The 23784-nt window shown below is 36.4% G+C and overlaps 2 protein-coding genes across 2 annotated transcripts; one reads left to right on the forward strand and one right to left on the reverse strand.

The window, feature by feature from the left end:
* Positions 1 to 435: 435 nt before the first annotated feature.
* LOC147763620 (uncharacterized) lies at positions 436 to 7558 on the forward strand. The gene is made up of 6 exons (XM_087007205.1): positions 436 to 512; positions 771 to 956; positions 4636 to 4761; positions 5526 to 5693; positions 5935 to 6018; positions 6220 to 7558. Exons 1-6 carry the CDS (start codon positions 470 to 472, stop codon positions 6825 to 6827), a joined length of 1215 nt encoding a protein of 404 aa, XP_086863331.1. The 5' UTR covers positions 436 to 469; the 3' UTR covers positions 6828 to 7558.
* A 1885-nt stretch (positions 7559 to 9443) lies between these two features.
* LOC106167361 (polycomb protein suz12) lies at positions 9444 to 23746 on the reverse strand. Its single transcript, XM_087005078.1, has 15 exons — positions 23554 to 23746; positions 23321 to 23367; positions 23108 to 23172; positions 18103 to 18171; positions 17396 to 17448; positions 17026 to 17093; positions 16286 to 16496; positions 15831 to 16042; positions 15304 to 15466; positions 14783 to 15012; positions 14123 to 14280; positions 12831 to 12923; positions 12496 to 12601; positions 11999 to 12078; positions 9444 to 11888 (listed from the first exon to the last, which is right to left on the reverse strand). Exons 1-15 carry the CDS (start codon positions 23702 to 23704, stop codon positions 11690 to 11692), a joined length of 1905 nt encoding a protein of 634 aa, XP_086861204.1. The 5' UTR covers positions 23705 to 23746; the 3' UTR covers positions 9444 to 11689.
* Between the last annotated feature and the right edge of the window lie 38 nt (positions 23747 to 23784).

Raw genomic sequence — 23784 nt, forward strand, 5'->3', positions numbered from 1 at the left:
AAATTGTCAAAATAATTTGTCTGAATAGCAGAGACATTGTTTAAAGTTACCACAAATAAAATTAGAAAAGATATTGAAAATTTATACTCCCGCTCACGTGACCCACAGGCGGGAAATCAGTGATATGAGTGAAATAATCATACGATGTGATAATTTATCACAATCCTGTTACAACCCGGTGAAACATTACAAGGCACTGGTAAAATGGCATTCCATCTTTTATTCTGTTAATGTTCGTGGCAAATGACCAGGTGCATGTTCGATCGAAGATTTTGATAGGTACATTGACTAACAGAAGGAGCGAAATTAGAGTATGCCTAATTAATGGATAATAAATGGATATTTTCTATATATCGATCCGTGTTGCCAACACTTAAGACATTTCAGTGTATATAAAACAATCAAACGTTTGCGCTGAATCGGTCAATGCCCTTCAAGCCAAATAACTCTCGCAGATCAGAACATTAAGATGCTGATTGACTACCATTTAATTGTTGTTGTCAGCTTATTTGGTAAGTAATGATAAAAATTTAAATGTTCACTTAACTAAGAATGATATTTGGTTTTTGTTGTTTCTACAATCCTATCAAATGGCGTCGCATCCAAGTTTGTAATTTTTTTGTAATTTTTCTTTAACCTAAGATGGCTAGTACTAGTAGGGAAAGAAGAATTTTCCTAAAATTGTGTAATCACCTAACTGTCATACAAAATTACTCAAAAAGAAGTTTGCTTTTGTAAACGAAATCAGACATAATTCCTTTTTTATCCAGGTGTCATCACCGCCACCGACCAATATCTACAATATGCCAATCTACCTGGTCTTTTCCACGAATCCAACACAACCAGGCAGGGGTGTTTTGCCGAATGTTCTAAATTCAAGCCGGTCGGTCCCCATGGCTTTGAATGTCTCCAGGCCAAATACGAGTCCGCTCGAGAGGTGTGTGTCCTTTTGCTAGGTAAGTCGACTTATTCACGTTTGACCGCATGAATTTGAGCATGAAATTTAGCGTTTAGAAATAATAAAATTTATCCTATTTTTTAATTTATTGTAGAATAAGAAAATTTAATACCACTTTCAGGTGTGTTGTTTTAGTTTAAGATTGTCTCTCCCTTTGCCTTACCCTAAGCTTCAGACACGATGCGTGTCAGTTTTTGAATTCTCGAACTTTAATCACAACGAATTCTCGTCAACACTGACTTTCGCCATTAATTCAAGATTGCCACGTGAATTTTTAAAGGTTATTGGTTCATTTAATTTGGCAATCAGGCGCTTCACTTTGCTAACAAGTCTTTTTTCAGTACCTTGAAAATAGTATTATCTGTAGATGTACGTCCATGATACTTTCCTTTAATGTATTTCAACTCAGTTGTTTTGGTCGATGGTATTTGAAGATTTGGGTCTACTGTTATAGGGCGCATCGTGATAACATTACAATTGCATTTGAAACCGTATTGAACTTTGCCTTTACATCATCAATTTAACTTGATAGCTGAATAAACTTATTTACGATTAGGATGTGTTGGACAGAAAGAACTTGTTCAATGCGAAAGAAGAGGTACAATATATTTGTTACGGGGTTTTTGGCTTCGTAACTATGGATGAAATGAGTCAAGTTCTCGGAATATATACGTTTATTTTCTTTCTGAAGTACAGCTTACAAATTTCTAAGTGTTACTTTCAATCCTGAAGCAACTGCTCTTACGAATTGCTGATCCTCCGTTTTAGCACTTGAGCTTTTTGGAACTTAATGTTATTTTACCCTTTATTATCATCCAGATACCGAAAATTTTACTTAGTGAACATGCTGATTGCATGGACAATGCGTGAAATCATCATACCCAAACGCTGGATTACATGAGATTGGATACAAAGATCATCTGCGTCATGCAGCTAATATCTTCACCTTACTATGTTACGTGCTGCAAGAGGCAGGTCGTTGTTTTTGCTTAATTAACATAAGGTATCAATGTCCAAATTTCCATAACTAATTGACACGCCTTAGAAATAAAACGTGACTTCACAAGTTAAATACAAAGATGGTCATAAGGTACAGCTATACAGTGCACGGGGTTATAGAGCACTCGATATATTAGAGAGGGGTTTTTTTAACTCAAAATTTTCATTTTAAACGTTATGAAACCCCGTGACATATGACCTTCCAGCGATGAAAGATTTGCCTCCTGGCAAAGGTATAACAGCACAATAAGGCTATCGTATCAAATAATATTAATAACATGAACAACTAAGAATTAAGCGAAAAACATTTCGATCATAGTAAAAGAAAATAATCAATGGATTAAGCTTTTACGGTGGCTAACACTGGATGCAACTGTAAGTACAATTTGCGCAGTCCTGAACGCAAAGAGACGGTGAAATATAAAAGAGATCCATGAATATGCCAGAGTTCATTTACTTTATAGCTTGTCCATCGCAGTATAGAGTTAAGTCCTGAATGTACACAGTTATTTTAAGTACATTAAAATATTCATGAACACGTCCAGTGTGGCATATTTCATTCTGGTAGTAGCAGTTCCAAACCGTTCCTTTAAAGTGTAGCCATCGATTTTGAAGTTATGGTAACAAATATGTGAACTATACATTATGAAACAAATCACGGACTGTAGGCCTACATCATTGGAGAATTACAGAATACTGATAGTCGTTTACATCATGGATACAGTTCGTGCTGGATTAAAGGTAAGTTATCAGTCTATGATGATTGAGTTAGAGCTAGGTCCTGATGGGGCTGGTCTGTTTTGTACACGAGTCGTATTTTGGTCGTATTTTGGTGCAGGTGGTCAGTGCATCCTGGATGGCGTTGTACGCCGGTGGTAGCAACGGGAGGCGTCTGTATATTGGAGTTAGATCGGCCATAGTGAGGAATGCTATTTGAGGACATTCCACACTTGCTCGTTCCAGTTCCAGTCGAAGGAGATAGGGCACTGGGCCACCAACAATGATGATAACCTTCGGCTCTGGTTGGTCTCGCCATTGCGCAGGTGAGGGTGAACAATATGGCCAGAAGGAAGCCGAAGGAATCTGGGGTTGACGGTTGCCATTTCACGATGCCTAGTAGGCGTGGGAGCCATACCACATTTGCGACATGCAGCTTGACGAAAAGGACAAAACTGGCGAACGTGTACATTACCACTGCCATTGCACTGTTGTCCTCCTCTGCTGTCCATCTGTTGCTGTCCAAACGTGGGTCTCTGTGGTGGCGGTAGGGCTGCTGACCTTGCATAATTAAGGTTCCTGCCGTCTGCTTTAAGCACAGCTGGTGTTTGACGCAATTAACCTTTGTCAGATTGTTCTTACAAAGAGTCAAAAAAGTCCCTATCTTTATTGTTGTTGATAAAAGCCTTAGGAACCATTCTATCGACTACGATATTTAACGGGTTTAAATAATTGATATGAGGTTTGAAAAATTTTGTAACCCAGCAATTTGTTCCCTTGTTTCTTATGATTAATTAGTTTGGCACCAATTCAAGATAGGCGGTCTTCCTTGAAATTGCTTTCAGTATTAATATCACTTTTTTCATCACCGGTATTAATGAGGCGTTAAAATGTTTCCTTTTGCTGCGTTTTAATAGTGAAATTTACTTTCTATGCTCCACGTTTTGCAAGATAATGTTGTAGGTAATCTCTAGCTGATTCTCTCTGATTCTCTATTCTCTATCTCTATATCTAATTCTCTGTTATATCCGAATGCTCTCCCTAAGGATATTGTCATCCTTCGTCCAAAACTTCTTATTTACTTACATACATTCTTTTGGGCGATTTAATGACACCATTCAGTACTCAAAATCACTGCCAGTGATTTTTCTTAAAACTCTTAGTTCGGATTTTATCGTTGATAAAGCAAAAATAATGCCTTTGTTTAATAAAATGTGTAATAAGGGGCTCATTACTCCATAACAAAAACATTTAAACCAAAATGACGGCACAGGATTGTGACCCATATACTCGTGGTCAAATGTGCTAATTTTCGTGATAAAAACTAAGATCCATGCGCCAACCACCACGATTTTCTAGGACAATGCCATTCGTTGATAAAGCAAAATAATGCCTTTCTGTAATGGACATTTGTAATTAGGGGCTCATATCTCTATAACAAAAGTATTTAAACCAAAATGACGGCACGGGATTGTAGCCTATACTCTCCTGGTCAACTCTGCCAATTTTCGTGATAAAATCTTGTTCAGGGATGAAGTTACGCCCCCATGCTATCTCACCTCAAAATAGAAAGGCGTTAAATTGATGATTAAAGCTTTGATTTGCCTATGCTTATACATTGCACTGAGAATTATAAACCCCGATATTTTATATTTTCGAGGTTTTTTATTGTTTTAAATCAGCACAAAGATAGATTCTCAATTGAATAATTGGATGCAGGAGTAACCTCATTTTCGGTATCTGGATGATAATAAAGGGTTACAAAAGCCTGTAACACCTTTTTATTGTCATATTACATGGTCTGAATATTAAGAACTAATTCTGTGACGGTTCACTTTTTGGTTGTTTTTCAAACGAGTATCATACATCATACCATCTACTGCGATATATGATTGTGTTACATTTATTTTCGATTAATGATCTTATATATTATTCAATATGTTGATGTCATTACAATACAGATAAAGACGAGTGTGTGGACGGCACCCACCAGTGTCAAGAAACATGTGTCAACACCGCCGGCAGTTACAGATGCGAGTGCAGCAGCGGCCTGTTATTGGATTCAGACGGGTTTTCCTGCATAACACGTACGTTATTTCCTTATACATATGCCTACAGATGTTATGTGACCGTGGCTACGTACGCTTTAAATACTCGGTTTTAGGGGTGATATTGGGGTGAAACACGAGTACTTTCTCTGAGTGTGTACGTTTAATAATACACTGCCACCCTCTGGCTGACGCTCGAGGGGTTCTGGCATATATCGCCCGGGTAGCAGTGAATTATCTCACGCTTACAACTGTTAATATCTTCTCTTATCATCGTTAAATCAAATTCTTGTCAGTCAGAATACGGGAATTTTTTAGTTTCAAATATGTGCAACCAAGTGCGACTGCTAATAGACGGGGAATTTTAAGATCTCAAATTCTGAATTTTTCAATCAGAATACGAAGAAATCGACTCCGCATTAATAATGCTCAGCTTTTTCCTTTTGGTATAAGCTGTAGCTTACGATTATTACCTTATTTGAACATATTTTCGGTCCTTTAGTGTCGGAGTTATGCAGAGTCTATTGTGCCACGTATTTTTCTCATTTTTATAAATGATAATGCACTCAAAATATGTTAAAGTTTACCTCATAGGCATTTTAAAAATACTATTATTTTAAAAATACTATTCAGGTACCTGTTCGTTGTGAGATAATATTGTTTTTGAGGACTTTTGCTATAGGAAAAAGACATCAACGGCTATTATTTAATGTCAATACTTGATTTCAATCTGAAGCATGGGAACATCCCAAGTAGCGTGTCATTAAGAATGGTGTCATATTGTATCCTTCTTTATTCTGTAGCGTTCGGAGGTGGGACATTCACAAACCTTGGCGCCACAGGAAGGGATGGACCTACTTCGGTGGGCTCTCACTATGACGGTACAGACCTTCAGGGACTGGTGACTGTTACCAACGGCATCCAGTCCATAACCATGCCTGCCGGTGGTACTTACAGAATAGAGGCTGCAGGTAAGTGGACGGCACAGACTCTTTACTACTTAGGCGTAAAATTAACTTTTTGGTAGAAGTCTCTTGCGACGGTGCTGATGTTAAACGGGACTTTTGTTTTTATATGTTGGAGAAGCATTGTTCCACTGTTTGGTCATGGAAGTTTATTCTAATCTTCCATGGTCTGGTAAAATAAACCCGGTATTTATGCAAGGTTAAATGATCTTTCCCACAAAACTATTGGCATATGCTTATTTTTTAGGTGCCGCTGGCGGGTGTGACAATAGTGGGTGTACAAACCGAGGCTACGGCGCGTATGTGGTTGGAGACTTTACGCTTAATGCAGGTAAATATGCGCTTGCGTGTGAGTTTGTGTGTGCATGCACGGTATGGAAAAGTGTATTTGGGCATGTCTGTGCATATATGCAAGTATCACGAATTATATGAAAATAAATCTTTTAGGTTAGTCTTCGTGCACACCCAGCAGTGAGCAGTCATCCCAGCCTGCATAACTATCGCTAATTCTTGACCAACGGCTATTTTACAGGTGACCAACTGAAGATTCTAGTAGGACAAATGGGCGGTGAGAATTCCTATTCCTCCTGCGGTGGTGGTGGCGGCACATTCTTGACGTACGCTGATAACACGCCTATCATCATAGCTGGTGGCGGGGGAGGTATTGAGGGGGCTTCAACTCGGCGAGCAACGTGTGGTGGCACTACAAGCACTACCGGAAACAGCGGTCACAGCGGTGGTACAACTTGGCCTGGTGGTTCAAACGGAGAGGGCGCTTCAACTGCGGACACCAGTAATTCAGGCGGCGGCGGCGGTGGCCTGCTGACTAACGGGCGCAGTAGCAGTGAGTTTGGAGGATCCTACGGTACGGGAGGTGAGGGTGGATTCGCTTTTGTTAACGGAGGTACTGGTGGCAGGCCGAAATCACACAATGCCTGGGGAGGATTCGGTGGTGGGGCCGGGGCATATGGCAACGGCGGAGGGTCGGGGGGCGGAGGCGGTTACTCGGGTGGAGCTAGCGGAGATAATTACGGAGATTCATGCGCTGGAGGAGGGGGCTCGTACAACGCAGGAGACAACACTTCGGGTCAAAACGATTACAACAATGGTCATGGTTATCTGATCATGACCAGAATATAATCCACAAACTTTTTACCTAGCCTGGGCGATAAATACGTCACGCCTGCCTTTGTAAAGCTTTACTTATAAAAGTTACATGCATTTATCTTTTTGAAATTAATGTCGGGTGACCACTGTTATGAATGATAATGTTCTAACTTTGGTCCTGTCAGTTGAGCAAAGGAAATGTTTATGCTTAGAACGGCTCCTCAGCTTGGAATTCGACGGGGTGATGTTTTTTCACCGACTCTTTTGTCCATTTACCTAAATGACCTTAGATTTGAAATCAAAAGTCTCGGTTCTTGTAGTAAACTGTTATAATACTCTAGTATATAAATTTCTAAACGCTGATGACTGTTTCTGAAATTTATTTGCATGAAGTGATTAATGTAGCAGAAAATTGACGCAGGAAATGGTGTTTAGTTGGAAAAAAATGTATTGCACTTTTCTAAAACATGTAAAAATGAATTTGACCTAAGACAGGGGCATATCTAGTACGGAAAAAATTAAATAAACGGCTGATGAATGACAAACATCTCGTTAATACCAATATTAGATCTGTCTTCAGTGCCTTGCAAATAAGTAACAATTTTTTTAGCGCAATTTATTTTTAGGTAAAATTCACCTGTCTGTGTGATATGTAAGCCATTTGTGACTGGTTGTTCTTTTTTTGTATAAAGTTATTGTATTTTCGTTGTATTATCTGGAAACACGTTATGATAATAAAAAAAAACTATCTACAGTAAAACAGACGTAACGAACCGGCGTTCAATTCAGTTACTCACAGGATAACTGGCTTTCTTTTCTTTTTCTTTTCTCTTTTTGTACATACCTATTGTACTCTAGTTGTATTTTCTGGAAACACGTTACGGTAAGAAAAAATTTCGTCTATCTGCATTGTCTACATCTTAACAACCGAAACAAACCGGTTCAGTCCAGTTACTCGCAGGCTTTCTTTTCTTTCTTTTTTCCGAGTCGCTACAGCCTGTTGCTGCTTTTAATTTGTTTAAAAAAAAAACTGGAAATGAACACAAGTAACATTGGCATTTATCGACGTAGTATAGAAAAATATCGCCGAAGGGGGTAGATATCTTTATGATATCATCGACACTACCGATTTGATTACATAATTCACATAGTTAATTATTTAAAAGATTAAATAACTATCAGCACAACTACGTATGAATTAGCGTCATAACGGTGGTCAATACGATTCAATGAGCTATATAGCTCATTGATCGGAATTAGTCTACCATAACTAAAGATCAATAACCGTCTCATCATTACGCAATGAAATACTTGTCGTGCACATTGTTTCTCTATTCAGCCGTTTATGCTAAGCTTTGTCAGGCCCGCTGTACTTCAATGTATCGGCCAACATAACCCCAACTTCAATATTATGATTTTAAAACACAAGACGGTCAAAAGAAACATTCTTTTTGCTTACATGAGATGTTAAAATAGTGTTCTGACAAACATTAATCTAAAAGTACAGGGGCGGATCCAGGATTATTTGAAGGGGGGGTGGGAGGTGTGGGTGTCCGCGGATGCGAAGCCGACCTCCCTCTTCCCCCCCCCCCCCCCTTTGGCGTGGGGTTCGGGCCCTTCAGCGGGTCCCGAAAATTTTTGGTAATTTAGAGAGGAGAACGGTGCTATTTGGTACGGTTTAGAACTATGGTTCAGCTAGTCAAAATTCTAATTTCAAGAGGGAACCATTGGTGTGATTTTTTTCAGAAATCGATTGACCCCCCTAACACCCCCACTGCACTAAGAGCCAATTGAGAAGGCCGAGCCTCCAGTAAGCTATGGCCATTATTAAATAATTTAGCAACCCACGAAGAGTTGGATAAATACATAGACGTATCATAAAAAATTGGGAATATCAGGAAGTTCGAACAAGCTGTTGGTGCCTTCTGCTGTGGCGCTCTCTGTAATAATCAAGAAAAAAAAAATACTAATGTTTAATAATACCATGGCAACCAACAGGTTGAAGCTTCACAAAGAAACATAAAACTTGTTAACATATGCACAAAATCAGGCCCATGAAACACAAGTTTCTAAGAACGAAGAAATCCAAGATATACAGTTACACGTACTCAATGGACGTATAATCGAGTGCACTTCTGGTCTTAACATACTAAAAATGACAAATTGTCAAGATTCACCCACCACTCAGATTACTTCCTTCAACCCTCTTGTTCAGGGAGTGGCGGAGGTTTTCATGGTGAAGTAGCCTTGTAAAACAAAAGCAAGCAAAAAATGTCACGGTAATGATTTTTCCATGGGGAAAGTTATCGATCTTTCAGACACACAAAATGCAAATCATTAAAAATATACTTCTACGTAGCATTTCTGATGCTTCAGGTGCATGGAATAGAACTATTAGGTGGCCTGCTTTTCAATTTTGTTGCTAACACTAAATATGTATGTTCTAATCTTAAGAATAAATGACTTTTATACAGAATCCGTAAAATTCATAATTTTCCTCATTGAAAGATCGAATCATTACCGTATTTTAACTTATACACGCCAAGGATATCCTGTGAGAGGAGTCTTCTAATAATTCTTTCGCCTAATACTCACTTTAGGTTCCGCACATACGTCAGAATGTGGTAAAATAAATGAATACAAACAACATTTTGAGATTGATTTTTTTTTTTTGCAAAATCCGAACTTTATTTCAATAAAAATATATAACAAACACTGTACAATTGATACAGAAATGGCAGTGGGTTGCTGGAATATTTTTGTTTCAGAAATATTTACCTGCCGATTACAAATAATCAAAATGGCCGCGTTGGAGTTGCATCGTCATGGAGAAGAGATTACTTGCATTCACATCTTAAAATAAAACAATGGTGTCACACCTAACACAATACAGACATACCCACTTTGTCCACAGCAGAGTGAGACTGTTCACAGAAGAGCAAGGACCGGTGTGACGAAACTGTGGGTCCTCGTAACAGAGAGTCCAGCCTTCATTTAATTATACAGGTTAGGGTTAGCCTGACGTAAGTGGATCAAACTATGACGAGGCTTACCTGTGCAAATTAGTGAGAAACGGACTCTCTTTAATGGGGGGACTCTAGGCCCATTCAGAATAGGGGACCAACTAGTCCAAGGGTCAAATATGGCCGACCCACTTGAATACTTTCCACGGGATATCTATTCAGTGCCTATTAGTGGATTAAACAGCAAGCTTTGGAATGGGTCGCCATATTTGACCCTCGGACTAGTTAGTGCCATATTCTGAATGGGCCTCTGTCACGTCACTCTGGTTTTGCAAAGTTACTGATAACTAAAGATTGTCACCAACTAGCCGTTTGCTAAATTCACCCGTTTTTGAAACGGGTTACTCAGAACAAATTAACAAGAAGTCGTGACCTACAAAGTTAATTTTACCGGTCACTGTCTGCTGGTACAAAGCTCATCTTGAAGTTCTATTACAATTACCTCTATCATTGTTCTCATCTAAGGCCCCTTGTGTTATTTCTATGAGGTATAAATATATTGCAACCAAGTTAACAACATTTTGTAACATTTTGTAACATTAACACTTTCACAACAATTCAGCACATTATGTAACCCAATACAAATAATTCTGGAAATTCTATTTATCTTACACTGCTGTACCTAACTGTACACTCCACTTGTCTAATAGAATATCATACCACATATTCTATTTGGCCTTTATCTTTTGGCCCTCCAAGCAAAATGCTAGAAATGCATTTTTTAAACATTTTCCCACAAGTATTCCACTTTGACACAAAAATACTACATTTGTCCTGTCCAAAAATAGCCCAATTATGAAAGTTTTTAAAAAATCGCAAATATTTTTTGAAAATTAGAAATCAGACAAGTTTCTATTGGCTTCTTTTTATGCATATGCTTAACAGGGGCCCCACCTTAAATTGTATATACAGTCTGACACGCCCATACAAATACATACATCAAGCTACATTGGACATTAAAAGGAAATGAAATGAAGAAAAAAAAAACAGTTAATTTTTGTCAATTCTTTGCTGGTTTTTGTGGATATGGCTGGATATCACACCCATTGAGCTAATAACAAAATGAGTTTTGTGTGAGCAAACATTTATGCTAATTAGCAAAGTGATCTATCCTGCTCTGTCAAGTTTGCTCTAAATGTGCAAACATTAATAACAGTAAAAAGTCCTGGGTGCAAAAAAACACAATATACCAGGCATGCAACATGTCAAATTCAATTACTTTTTGCTAGTTTAAACTAGTTAAATCGATTATTGAAGATTTCATTGCTGCAATTTCATTGCAGCAAGACTTTGTAGGGTTATGACCAGCTTATTGCATCAAATGGAAGGTATATCCTGATTATTTTCTTTTTCTCATGAAGATGCCTTATGTTGACAACATTCCCTAATAAAATATTCCCTTTAGACCCTAATTAATAAAGCTTAACTACTTCACACAGTCCACTGTCAAATTCTGCTAAGTTTCTCAAATAGCAACAGTTTTCAGTCTGCCAACAGACAGCAGCAATTCCGATACAGTACACCCACAGATGAAACTACTGCCTCTCAATTCACCCAGAGTTTTCCATCAAGCAAATGGTGTCCCTGAATTCTCTTGCATAATTTTGGTTGTTCAGGTAGGAATGTGCTGAAAGCTCACACTCGGAAAACAATGCCACACCTACCACAAAGGTCTTCTAACAATTCTAACTCTACCTATATGCACCATTATCAATTTATAAGAGAAGACTGACATAGCACTAAATTTTAACAATTCCATCCCATATTGTCTCCTGGTAGAGATCGCATTGTGTTAGGTGTGAATGTGTTGGGTGTGACATCTGGTTAGACACTGCATTGGGTGTGCCCTAGGTGAATCCTTCCATAGCACTGCTAAGATGTAATCTCATCTTTTATTCTGTTAATGCTCATCATGGTTTGTGTGATGATTTCGGGCTTGATGAGACCAAAGTCATACAAGTTGATCATGTGGAGAAGGAAGTTCCTACACAGATTCTTCTCCACAATGGTAACACCATGCTCTGCTACAAATGTCTGACAGGCTGTGGTGAACTGGCAGTCTGCTATATAGCTGAAAAGATATTCAAAGGCAAGTTGTGAGGTACTATGGGCAGATCTGAGTAGCAAACTTTAGATCTTGTATCCTAAAATAACGCTGGAGTACTACGGATATTCACTTACTTATTTCTCATCACGTGTATATTCCACATCTTCATTATTTCTTTTTCTCCTTCATTAACATCTGTGAACTCATCCAACATCTGAAACAAAGTTATCAATACTAATATTGAACAGTAAAGTATCAATGTTGTACATTAATATAAATCCTGAAAACACACAGTATTCTTAATTTCAAAACTTAGAACGTCCTTGGCTGGAAGGCCTCATCATCTACCTTCACATGGAAAAATACTGTAATTTTCAGCAACTCAATGACAAGTGGCCATTTTTGCCACTCAGCAACAAAGTTTGGCCATTAGAAAACTGGTTAATGAAAGATCTAAACACTATTTTTGGTGTGTGCGTCTTTACCTTAATAGTGATAGAAAATAGAGGGCATCATCAATATGCCAGTCAGCCTACTATATGGTCGCATTCAGAACAGTTCTAATCAACTAGTCCGAGGGTCAAATATATGGCCAACCCACTGGTTTGAATGTCTTTGTTTCAATTCTCACCTGAATGGTTTTTTCCCTCAACCACATAGGATCATTCTCAGATTCACTGTCTTCGTCTATCTCCTGTGGACGGACGGGCTGACATGTCCCTGTATGGTAATACAGTCTGCAGGAAAAGAGAAGGGTCATTAAGGTCAATGTCTGAAATCATATACCCAGTGGCCACTGCTTAGTTAGCGTGTTCCTATTATCTTTACCTCCTAGCTGATTTAGTTGGCGTGACAGACATTTAAGCTGGTTGAGTAGATAGCAATTTAGTGAGACTCGCCAGGGAGTTAGACTGATCCAGTTGGATCAATCTAGGCATGGGAACCCAGTCTATGATACAACATTACCTGTTGTGACCTTGTGCTAGCTGCCTTGTATTGTGAGGATCACTTTCTTCACTTTCCATGAATTCTAGAAGGCTGAACTTTGGTCTGGTCGGTCTAAAGCAAAACCACCAAGGTATGATAAACAAGAATATCAGTCACATCATTTCTACCAACAATCCTCAACTAATCAAATCCCCATGATATCAGAGGTGGCAGATTTTATATCTGTGCACATAAGAACAGTTATATAATGACACAAAATCTTACATGTAAACTCACCTCACATACGAATCCAAGTTAAGGAGTATCAAGCACTGTATAAGTAATTAATATTAATCCTCTCTCCTGTTACATTTCAGCCTAAGATTTATATCATGCGGTCATTCAAGTTTAAGATGATAGGTATAAACCTTGTCATCTTGCCAATTTTTTACAGAGTAATAATAATGAAAAGAGTAAGATGACAGACTGCATTAACTTGAAAACACAAGATGTGACCAATAAAACCAAACAGTAAAACCGCAGTGAAGTATGCATTACATGGAATTGTTTTACTGTTAACAAAAAATGCATGCTAAAGCCTAGATCACATTTAAATGGGAACCGTGTGATGAAATTGACCGTAGGTTTTTTTTGAAAAAGTAAGTAGCTACGGGCCGAGTATATCTACATTACATGGCCTTGAATTCACACGATTCCATGCAATTTTGCATGGCCAAGGTCTACCTCTGCTCAGACGCCGTACAAAAAGAGTATTACAGGCAGTAAACGTGCAAATGTAATCTAGGCTTAAGAAATATGTAGAATGTCCATGGAAGTCAACATCAATCAATCAGGTAAAAAATTCTAAATAATTAATTTATTTGCAGAGTAGAGTATAACACTGCTATATAGTTTAAAATATGGCTACTAAATAAACAATTGATTACAGAGAGATTTGGTTATCCAGGTCTTCTTTTAAAAAATCCTGAGAAATTATCTAAGGAAGAGGTATGGTAATCTACACATACTTGCTATCATGTTTAACCTTCCTTATTACTAATTAAATTTTTTTTAATTCCCTCTCTGTGAATAACTTAAATATATAATTTGTGAATTTTATGAGAAGGTAAGAGTTTGGGTGTGCATTGTTTACTAACTAGATGTCTTTAAGTGAGCCATTTACTTCTGTCTTATACAGTTGTACTGCATGTCTCCACATCTTCTACTACACTTCTTTAATCTGTTAAGTCCATTGGTCTTTGCATGAATTTAACAGTAACATATGCACTATTAACTTATCAGTACGTTAAACTTGTGAGTTAATAACTTACCGGTACACTAAGACCTGTGTCACAGGCGTTCTCCGTACTGGTCCCTGTCTACAAAAGGCGTAACCTATATGTGAGTGGAGGTCCTGAGGATTACCAAGGTAGGAGCCATCATAACCTTCATTGATTGAGACGTTGATCTGTGCACCTTTTGGATGATGCTGAAATAATTTGTTTGCTTTTATTACCCAAGGCACAGATGTGACAGATGAAACCATACCATGAAGGCAAAAACCACTGACTATATGACTTTCAACATTCACATGATCAGCTGAAGTTTCATATTCAATTTTTTCAGGGCTTGACTTTTTTTATTTTTGAATAGTCATGTTTTAAATTGCGCGAATATGGGGGTTTGTTCCTTCCTTCGTGACTGATTGTGTATTTGTGAGATTTAGTCCAGTTAACATCAATTTAACAGAATAAATCGTCTTCTTAGACAAAGAGGTTAGTACAAATCTCCTCTCCTCCGTTAAAGAATTTTCGATTGGAATACATTTTGAATGTCACAGATATCTGATTTTTTAACTCAGAAATTGGGGCCACTCCTAATCTAATCGCCATTTTCATGAGAGTGTGGTATTCACCAATCCACCCACAGAAGAGCTACTTGAAACCTTACAGTGCCTGACGTCAAAAACTGATGACAGCGCCACCACTTACCACAAACACAAAGTTAAACCTTGCATGACACAGACGGAGATGTCGTAGAAGGCAGTAAAGCTGCAAACAGTTGATTGAGCACCAGGGGCAGCGCAGGTCATCGTGAGCTTCCGTTTGCTGCCTCGTGTTGTTGTTGTATAAAAATTGATAAAATATCCTCGTTTTCTTCTTGGCTGGAGGAAGGAGGCCGTTCTTCGTCTTCTTTTCTGGACTCGACTCTCTTGAGGTAACTAGAAAATAAGAACTCGTGAAACAATATGGGGAGCATCAACATATCCAAAAGCTGTATGGTGAACACTTCTCAAACATTTTCACGTTTGTAAACGTTCAACAGCTACCCTATTGTAACATTATATCACCTGGCCTACACTTCAAATAATCATTAGGATAAGGTATTAAGAAATGCATGCATCTTACAAACTGATGAGTGGGACTCATAATGATTGGACTGGATGTATTTTCTAGGTTTCAGTTAAACAATCCAAATCTCCAGATCCCACAGTATTTCCCCTGGCACTTACTTCTGTTGTCAATAGCATCATTGTATTGATTGTTGTGAAGGAATTCAGAGTCTGACACCAGTGGTGAAGGAGGACTGACCGGTCCGTTAACTGGGGCCTCGCTCCACAACAGTTTAAATTTGAGTGTTGGACAGATACTGAACACTTCAAATGGTCCCACTGCCTGGAAACATCCAAAAATCCTAACCTTTAGATTTAATAATGTACACTTTCCATTATTTTGTTCTATGACAAATTGGCTTAAAGTCTCAGCTAAAAAAAAAAAAAAAAGGAAAATTTACAATACAAATATATATAGAGACTACATGGTAATTTTGAGAAATAATTTAAATTTTTCACATCTTTACTTTGCATCCTCTCGTTTTATAACAATTTTTCATCTCTTCTCATCAGACATTCTGCTAGAGAATATACACCAAACTGCTATATCTTAGCAATCTGTATATGTATAACTGTTCACACACTTTAGACCAGAACCAATAAATTGTTACACAAAATCACTGTTACAGTTAGACATGCAGTTTTACCTTCCCATCCATAACTGTCTCCCATGTAGCTTGTTTCTTTGGAGACATCCTTGAGGTAAGATCAGTTAATGCTAATTCATAGTCACCGTCAGTGAGCAAGCACCGTTTATGTTTATCATATATAACAAGTTCTGCACCAAAAATCAATTCTGTTCCATCCATGTCGGAAACTTTCCCATTTTTTCTTCTCTTCGTAGGAGGTTCACTGGAGGCTTGAATATTGATACAAATTATAAATTTTCTGGCTATAACTTTAATAAAGTTCAATAAAACTTTATTTAGTCATTTATTTTTGCAAAAAAAAAAAAGGAAATGGATGAATATATAGCTGTCTTGAAGGCTTAACCAAATGTTTAGCCGACTTCTTTGCTATAACATCAATAATCCAATTTTGTTCAAAATGAAAAATTAATTAGCCAATTATTAATTAATCAATTTGGAGTAAAAACACTTACGAGAATGTGAAACACTGCTGTTACATGAATGAGACCCTTTAACTGTTACTTTAATCAGCAACATGTATGACTTCACAGCATGACCATTGTTGTAATTAAACTTCTCACTAGCCACTGATATTGCTGCGGCCTTGCTGGGTGACCTCTGGTGTGGATTGACCGGCACCTGGACAGTGCCTATGCTAACCTGCATCACTGGAGAGGAGACATCCTGGAGAAGACAGTGAATGTGAAGCTTGTCACATCTAACACAATACTGTGGCCATACACATGCACACCTTACATGCGATAGTTTACAGTCTCTGATAACATCTCAGGCACCACCCAATGGTGACACCAAACACAATACTACCTATATCAGTACAATACTGACATACATTACAGTCACAATACTGACATACATCAAATGACTAACATGCTGCCTAATGCAACACAACCACAACATTCACAGCAATAGTTTAACGTCACTTTCTCCATTCCTACCAACATGTCCAATAGCAATAAGCAAATCAAGAAATTAATTTTTTCACTTGCTCTCATGAGCCTAGACGTATGAAATGCTGCCAAATCAAATACAATTACACATTTACCAACAGTTGGACAAAACAGCACATAGAGCATCATGCTTCAGTACACCCACCGCTTAATCTTACATAATCTGCATTGAAAATGTGACTCTTGAGGCAATAAACAGTAAAATTATGCTGAAAGTCATCATTTACTTTAGCCTTTAATATTACCTTCCTCTTTTTATGGCATATTTTGACTAGGAATGCTTCCACATCTACTGTATCCGAGGCAAAGTTTTCTGCAAAAAAAGGTTTGTATGCTTTGAGCATAACATGAAAATAATGAAAACAAACGAGCATTAAAACGAGCAATAGCCCATTTTTCTTATACTTAAGACAAACAAAAATATTCTATATCAAATTGGACAAATTCTAAGAAATCTTCATAATATTATCCTATTATGCTAATTCTATCACATTAATGATTATGATTATTTCTAAAGTGGAAGATGGGAATAACAGAAACTGCATATCATGAGCAGAAATGAAATATTTACTATAATACATACATATTATATATTATTTATACAACTTGTCTCACCTTGTTTATCATAGAACCCAGTAAATGTAAAACTCATGTATTCTGTCTTATAACTGGAAAGCAAATTACAATATACACATGAGAGATTAATGCAACGTGACGGTGTATTAGACAGACCAAACATGTAGAATGTCAGTGAGAGAGAAAATACATTTTTTTCTAATAATAAGATACCCTGAGATATACTAGTAAGTACATTTTTGTTGATGACATGCTGCACAAATTTAAAGGAATAACAACTGTTCGTTTTGGTCAAAAAAATGTATTTTCCTGGGGTAAACGACAATTTTCCCATACTTACCAATGGATACCATTCTGACATTCAATGTAAGTCCATTATTTCTTTTCTAAAAAGTTTTTTTTCTTTAATTTAATCTCTTAAGAGATGAAAGTCCATGTGGTCCAATGGCAAACACAGATTCCAGAATAATTGCGAAAACCGCTGTTTTGGTGTAAAAATGGAATTTATTACATTTCATGAGTAATTTACAATGTTTTCATTGTGAAATATGAATCTCACACTAACAGTTGTAATCCCTTAAATCAAAAATTGATTTAACAGTGTCATGCCTTATTCATTTGCTAATATATGAAGGCTGAACATAATGTTCACAAGTCCCAGTATGTGGGTTATATCTCTACAAAAAACCTACAGAACTAAGCAGTGTGCAAGACACACGGTAAAATTATGTAGTACGGTAACTTACTTGTGAGGTGTTGTTTGATTTTGCTTAGCTTCCACTTTTTCAAGGAGACTGTCAACTTTGAATGTTTCCCTGGAACAAAAGACAGACCATTCAGTAACAAATCACCAATAAATGTATGGGAATTGAATTATTTTGGATGAAAACCACACGGTACAAAAACTATTGTTTTACCCTTTTATCCATCATATTTACTTCTGTAATGAAAACTCTCCCTTGGATAAATAATATTAAAGAAAGCTATCTTTAAGTGCAGTTTGTAATCTAGATCTACAGCATGATAGATCAATACGTCCGAGTCTACTTGTACAACCTAATCACATCTGGTAACATCCAAAAAATTTTTCAAAATTCAATCTATCTCTTTTTTAATGCCTTTGTATATGTGTTCACCAGGAAATTCTATGCAAAGTCCTTTTACTTCTTTGTTTATTCAACTTTTTAAAAAATGTTGTTTTTTCTAATTTTGGAAATGTACGAAAATAAGACTATGTAAAGACCATTTATTTTTATTTCTCACATAACTCTGACGGAATATGACAGACAAAATAATGAGGATTAACATCAGCCAAATGACCATGTATACAAACCATATCAGTCATAGCTCAGGTTAATCAAATAAAAAAAAATCATCATTAATGACTACTTGGCAAATGATTTGGCTTCAAATTTTGAATCGGATACACGTTAAGCTGTTTATTCGGTACAACAAGCATGTAAACAATAGCCAGATGTCCTGCAAATTACTAACAAAAGATCCCCAGGTGGACTACCGAGGTCTGCTGATCTGACTGGTTGAAGCACCACATAACCTTTCACGTTATGCACAGAAAGAAACAAAGAACAAACAACTAGGTCATATTCCTTATGTGTTGACAGAACTCCTCCGCTGAAGTGACGCTGCCTCTCTCTTTGAAAAAATATCAATTAATGCGTGCCAAAGAACACCTCAAAGCACCACAATGATCCCATAAACAGTTAAACACTAATGAAGAGGAGGTTGGAGGAGCCCAACCTATGAGCTCATCAAAATAGGGCCAGTGCATTTCGTGACTGTGAGTCCTTAGATGACCTAATTGGCCAGCGCTCTTTCTATTTTAAGCTTAAACTCATTTATGCTCAGCCAGTTGATTTGTGCATATGATACATGCTGTCATCGCACCAGGAGCTTGGATTTTTCTTTTTTTTTCTTTTTTTTTTTTGCAAAGATGTACCTATTTCAAACAGTCTATCTTAAAGAATAAGCACACATATATACACAGAATGAGAAAGAGATGAAAGAAATGAAAACTCCCAACCTTTCTTAGACCTAACCCTGGCTTGTAGCAAAACATAAATTCTATGAGTGGGAGAGCTAGCTCATTCATTTTTTTTCTTAAACAAACACTGAAATAAGTTATTCTTAAAAGAAATATTAAATACAACACAAAAAGGATATTTCATAAAAAACATTTCTTTATAATTTTCATGTGTCACTTGGGCTACTGTTAGAAAAATTAACTAAAAATTCATTCATGTTCATGCTTCTACATAATACAAAAGAGACCCATTTCCTAAAATAAACCAAATAAATCATAAAAATATAAATAAACAGGGTTTCAGAATGTCAAAGAAGAAAGAAAACCCTAAATGGCAACACTTTTCACAAAAACCAGCTAGTATTCAATCCATGAATTCTCTACAAGGAAGAACATTCTCACCCCAAAATAAAAACCATTTCAAAACCAGAAAGGTGATATCGTATATGTTGCATGTCTTCAGTTTTACTTATAAATTTACCGAAAAAGACATGTAAGTCCTTATAATTTTCCCCAACCAAAAATCATTCAAAAAGACCTATTTACACATTTTTAGCCAATGAAACTAAATACTTTGGTTCCTTTTACTTAGACAGTACCATCCCCGTAATGTGAGTCAAGTACACAGAAAAGGACCAAAACATGCCCTCTTCAAGGAGAACAGATTGACTAAATATTCACAGGTATGTCCCTGGCAAAGACTACTGTGGCCACCAAGAATTTTTGTAAGGCATTATAATGTCAGCATTCAGCTGGCCTCTAGTTTAAAGTAAAAAAAATGTAGGTGGGAGAGAGAAAATTCATAAATATTCATATTTTCTGAAGTTGTGCTACAATATTACACATTTACAGTTTGCCCCAATATAATTAAATTTGTTTATCTCTACCTAACAACCCCAACTTTCAGTGGCAAAATAGCTTTCTGTGGTTAAATAAAATAGAAAAAAATTTAAGCCCCCCAAAAACCTTTTTTTTCTCCAAGAAGGATTGCAAAATACATTATTGAAGCAGATCAAATATTGTTAACAATGAAATAAATAACTGAACCCAAAAGTACATATGATTCTTTATCTTTATTTATCTAATCTCTTAGTTAAATTACCACACAACAGCTTTCGTTAAAAATAAAAAAATTTCTGAGCTCATTTTAGAGCAAATTATGTTATACACAAATAGCTGAAAATGACTCAATATCAAAACTGTAAATTAATGGGTATTTTAAAGGGTTTTTACATTTACACCAATATTATGGTAGGACTACTCTCAGACTAAGATCTCTTCCTTTATTAAAATTACTACTTCATGTATACAAACAGCATAGTCACCTATACAAATATCTCATAAATATCAAATATTATGTATGGTAAAAAATTCATTCTTCTTGAGAACACTGATGCACTTTTCTACAGATAATTTAACTGTTAACCTTCTTATTCTAGTTGAAGGCTTGCCTTTTAACCCATTTGAAATTCATATGATGCATTAGATGATGATTTACATCTTTCCCCCCTCTTTTTAAATTAATAACCAATAGGTTTTCACTCAGCTTGAAAATATCTAGCTGCAGTTAACACAGAATGTCTTCAGGATATGGAAGAATTTAGTATGACTAAAAGAAAACAAATGAATCAAATAATAAAGCGAAATGTCTGTTAAATCTCTCACTGGTCCAATTTAAAAATCCATTTGGCTAGATCTTAATATTTAACAAATAAATGCTGATTTGAAGAGTTGACATAGTCCAACAAAAACATAGAAAAGTAATATTCATTCAGCAGTGCTTATTATGTCATTTTAACTATTCTAATATGGTATTTATGAATGAATTTTTCTTAAACCCTATAACTTTGGTTGGATAAAAAAAAATATATATATATCTTAAATCATTTGCCGATTCACTATTTACGTTAGTTTGGCAATTTTGTTTTTTATTTGTCAAAATCAAAAATCTGCCAGGAGTTACCCCAGGGATGTTAGCTTCCAGTAGAACATCTAGGGAAAATTTTAAAGTAATTAATTCTGGTCAGCAACTCTAAGGTATCATACTGTAAACATACGCTATAGTACAAAGGACAGGAGGACATTCTGCCCGGAGTCTACATACTTGATACAATAATAGGAACCTTGTTAAATAGAAGGCAGAAGAATATCTGGGTCAAATAAATCAAAATTTTACGACTGATTTTCAGTGTAACTATATTTGTCAATGTATAAGAAATATTGAATCAAGTGATCTACTATGATGACTTGGGAGTAAATTGATCTAGGAAACGATTGTGCAGAGAATCGTAAATTATTGAAAAACGAGTTGTTGGCATAAGTCTATTGGGGAAAGTATCCAAAAACATGAGGAAAATTTTTTTATCCAGTGCAATGTTTTTGTCTACAATTTGCCTACTTTGAAAAATAACAGAAATAACTCAAACAAAAACTGAAAAACAAGATCCACCACAAATGATCAGCATCATCAGAATGTTTAACACTTGCATAATAAAAATGGATCAGAAAAGATATCCTCACTTTTTACATAATCCATGAAATTTCCTTCAAAAACCATAGTTCAAGAAAACAATGCCCTTTAAAACCTATGCTTATAAACAGAAATAGATCAAGTATTGAAATATATTAAATTGAAAAGAAACTAAGTCTTCCATATTTGATTTTTCTAAACAAGGTTTTTAAAGAGGACAAAAAGGAGGTAAATCACTTCCAGTATTATAAGCTCTCCTTTTTTGAGACAATAAGCTTAGTCAAATTTATATATCAAGCCAACTTGTTTAAACTTGAAAATGTTATCTTTTTTTCTTTTTATAGATCTACAGTAGTAAAATATGTACATATAGTAATATTCAGCAAATGCCAAATAGGATTTTTTTCATCCAATGCTTCACAAAATTTTTTTTCTGGCTGATCAAAAAATATCACACTGACTAAGAAAATTAGAATATTTGATAAGTTTTTGTCATTTTTTGGTAAATTTAGTTTTTTAGGCTAAAAGAAATAGATGAAAATGGAATGAGAACCGTCTAATTAATACCATATAGTCAAAAATAACCCACTTAATATATACAATGCAACCAATTTACTTCCTATAAAGCTAAAACATAAATGATCTTTTGTTAAGTTTTTCCAACTAAGATTAACTCTAAGCATTTTTCTTGAAATACACCCTTCTTTCAAACACTTAACATTTAGTTTGTCAAATCTTAATAAAGTAAATGAAAACTTGATTAAACTCACTTTTAAATATGCTGAAATAAAAAACAGCTACCACCACCACCAATTTCAACAAGATAACTGCCTTTGTGTAATGAGATTCACAGTGACACCTTTTGCTTAACTGAATTTTTAAACAAATCATTATTCTGATGTAAATCCATGTATATCACTACCTCTGTGATTAAATAATTTTGTAATTTTAAAATGTAATACTCTTTTTATTGAAATCATCCTTTTCTGTTTTTGAGTTGATATCTGTGAGTTATACTTGCTCGTTTGCCGGTCAAATAGTAACTACTCAACATAACATCCTTCTCCCTTTACTCTTTCTCCCTCTCTGTCTGTCTCTCTCTTTAAAACACACACACACAAACATACACGTGCGTGCACGCTTACAGACAGAGAGATACACACACAAAGACAAATGTGAACTACTTAAATGAAAAACCATTATCGACAAGCAGCTCTCGTCAACAAAAGAGTGGGCTTACCTGTCTTTGTTAGTTCTCGTACTCCGATCTTTCATGTAAGTGAGAGTTCTGTTGAGAAATACGGGCTGGAAAGACAAAAAGGGGCAGTTTAATGTCCAAGTCATTTTTAACACACATTCTGTTAATATTAGAAGGAGATCCGACTGTTTTCTACTACAAATTCGGCGAAAAACATTATCAATGAAATAACAAAATGGTGGGAAATGCACTCACCGCGATCAGGTTCCTGGTGCGCAGATAGCGGTAGATCTGAGTCGGTTCTGAAACCAATGAATAATATGTTATAAAGCCATACACTACTTCTATCGATGGGTGTGGTACGTGTTGAAGTTTGCAGTATATTAAGGACAGAAATAGCCGATCGCTACCCATACGGGTAAAAAACAACAATCGAGTCGGCGTCGTGGCCATTTTGGTTTCGATTTACGCCCGTTTCTTGTACTTACTCTCAAATGCTTGTAGGAATAACTCATGATCGGCTTGGATTTGCTCAAATTGGGGCTTCTTCTCTTCCTTTGAGACTTTTTCCTTCTTCTTTGGTCGCATTTTGCTTCTTAATATTTGACCGACTTCGTCGATTCCGCGGGAAAGAGTCATGCACACATTGGCTGGCGCAAAGCATGACGGGACATGGCTTTTGACCTGAAATTGATCGCCGTCCAAATAAGGAGCACGTG

The sequence above is a fragment of the Lingula anatina genome, chromosome 2, assembly GCF_051362555.1.
Source record: "Lingula anatina isolate TDL-2025a chromosome 2, LinAna3.0, whole genome shotgun sequence".
Taxonomy (NCBI): Eukaryota; Metazoa; Brachiopoda; class Lingulata; order Lingulida; family Lingulidae; genus Lingula; species Lingula anatina.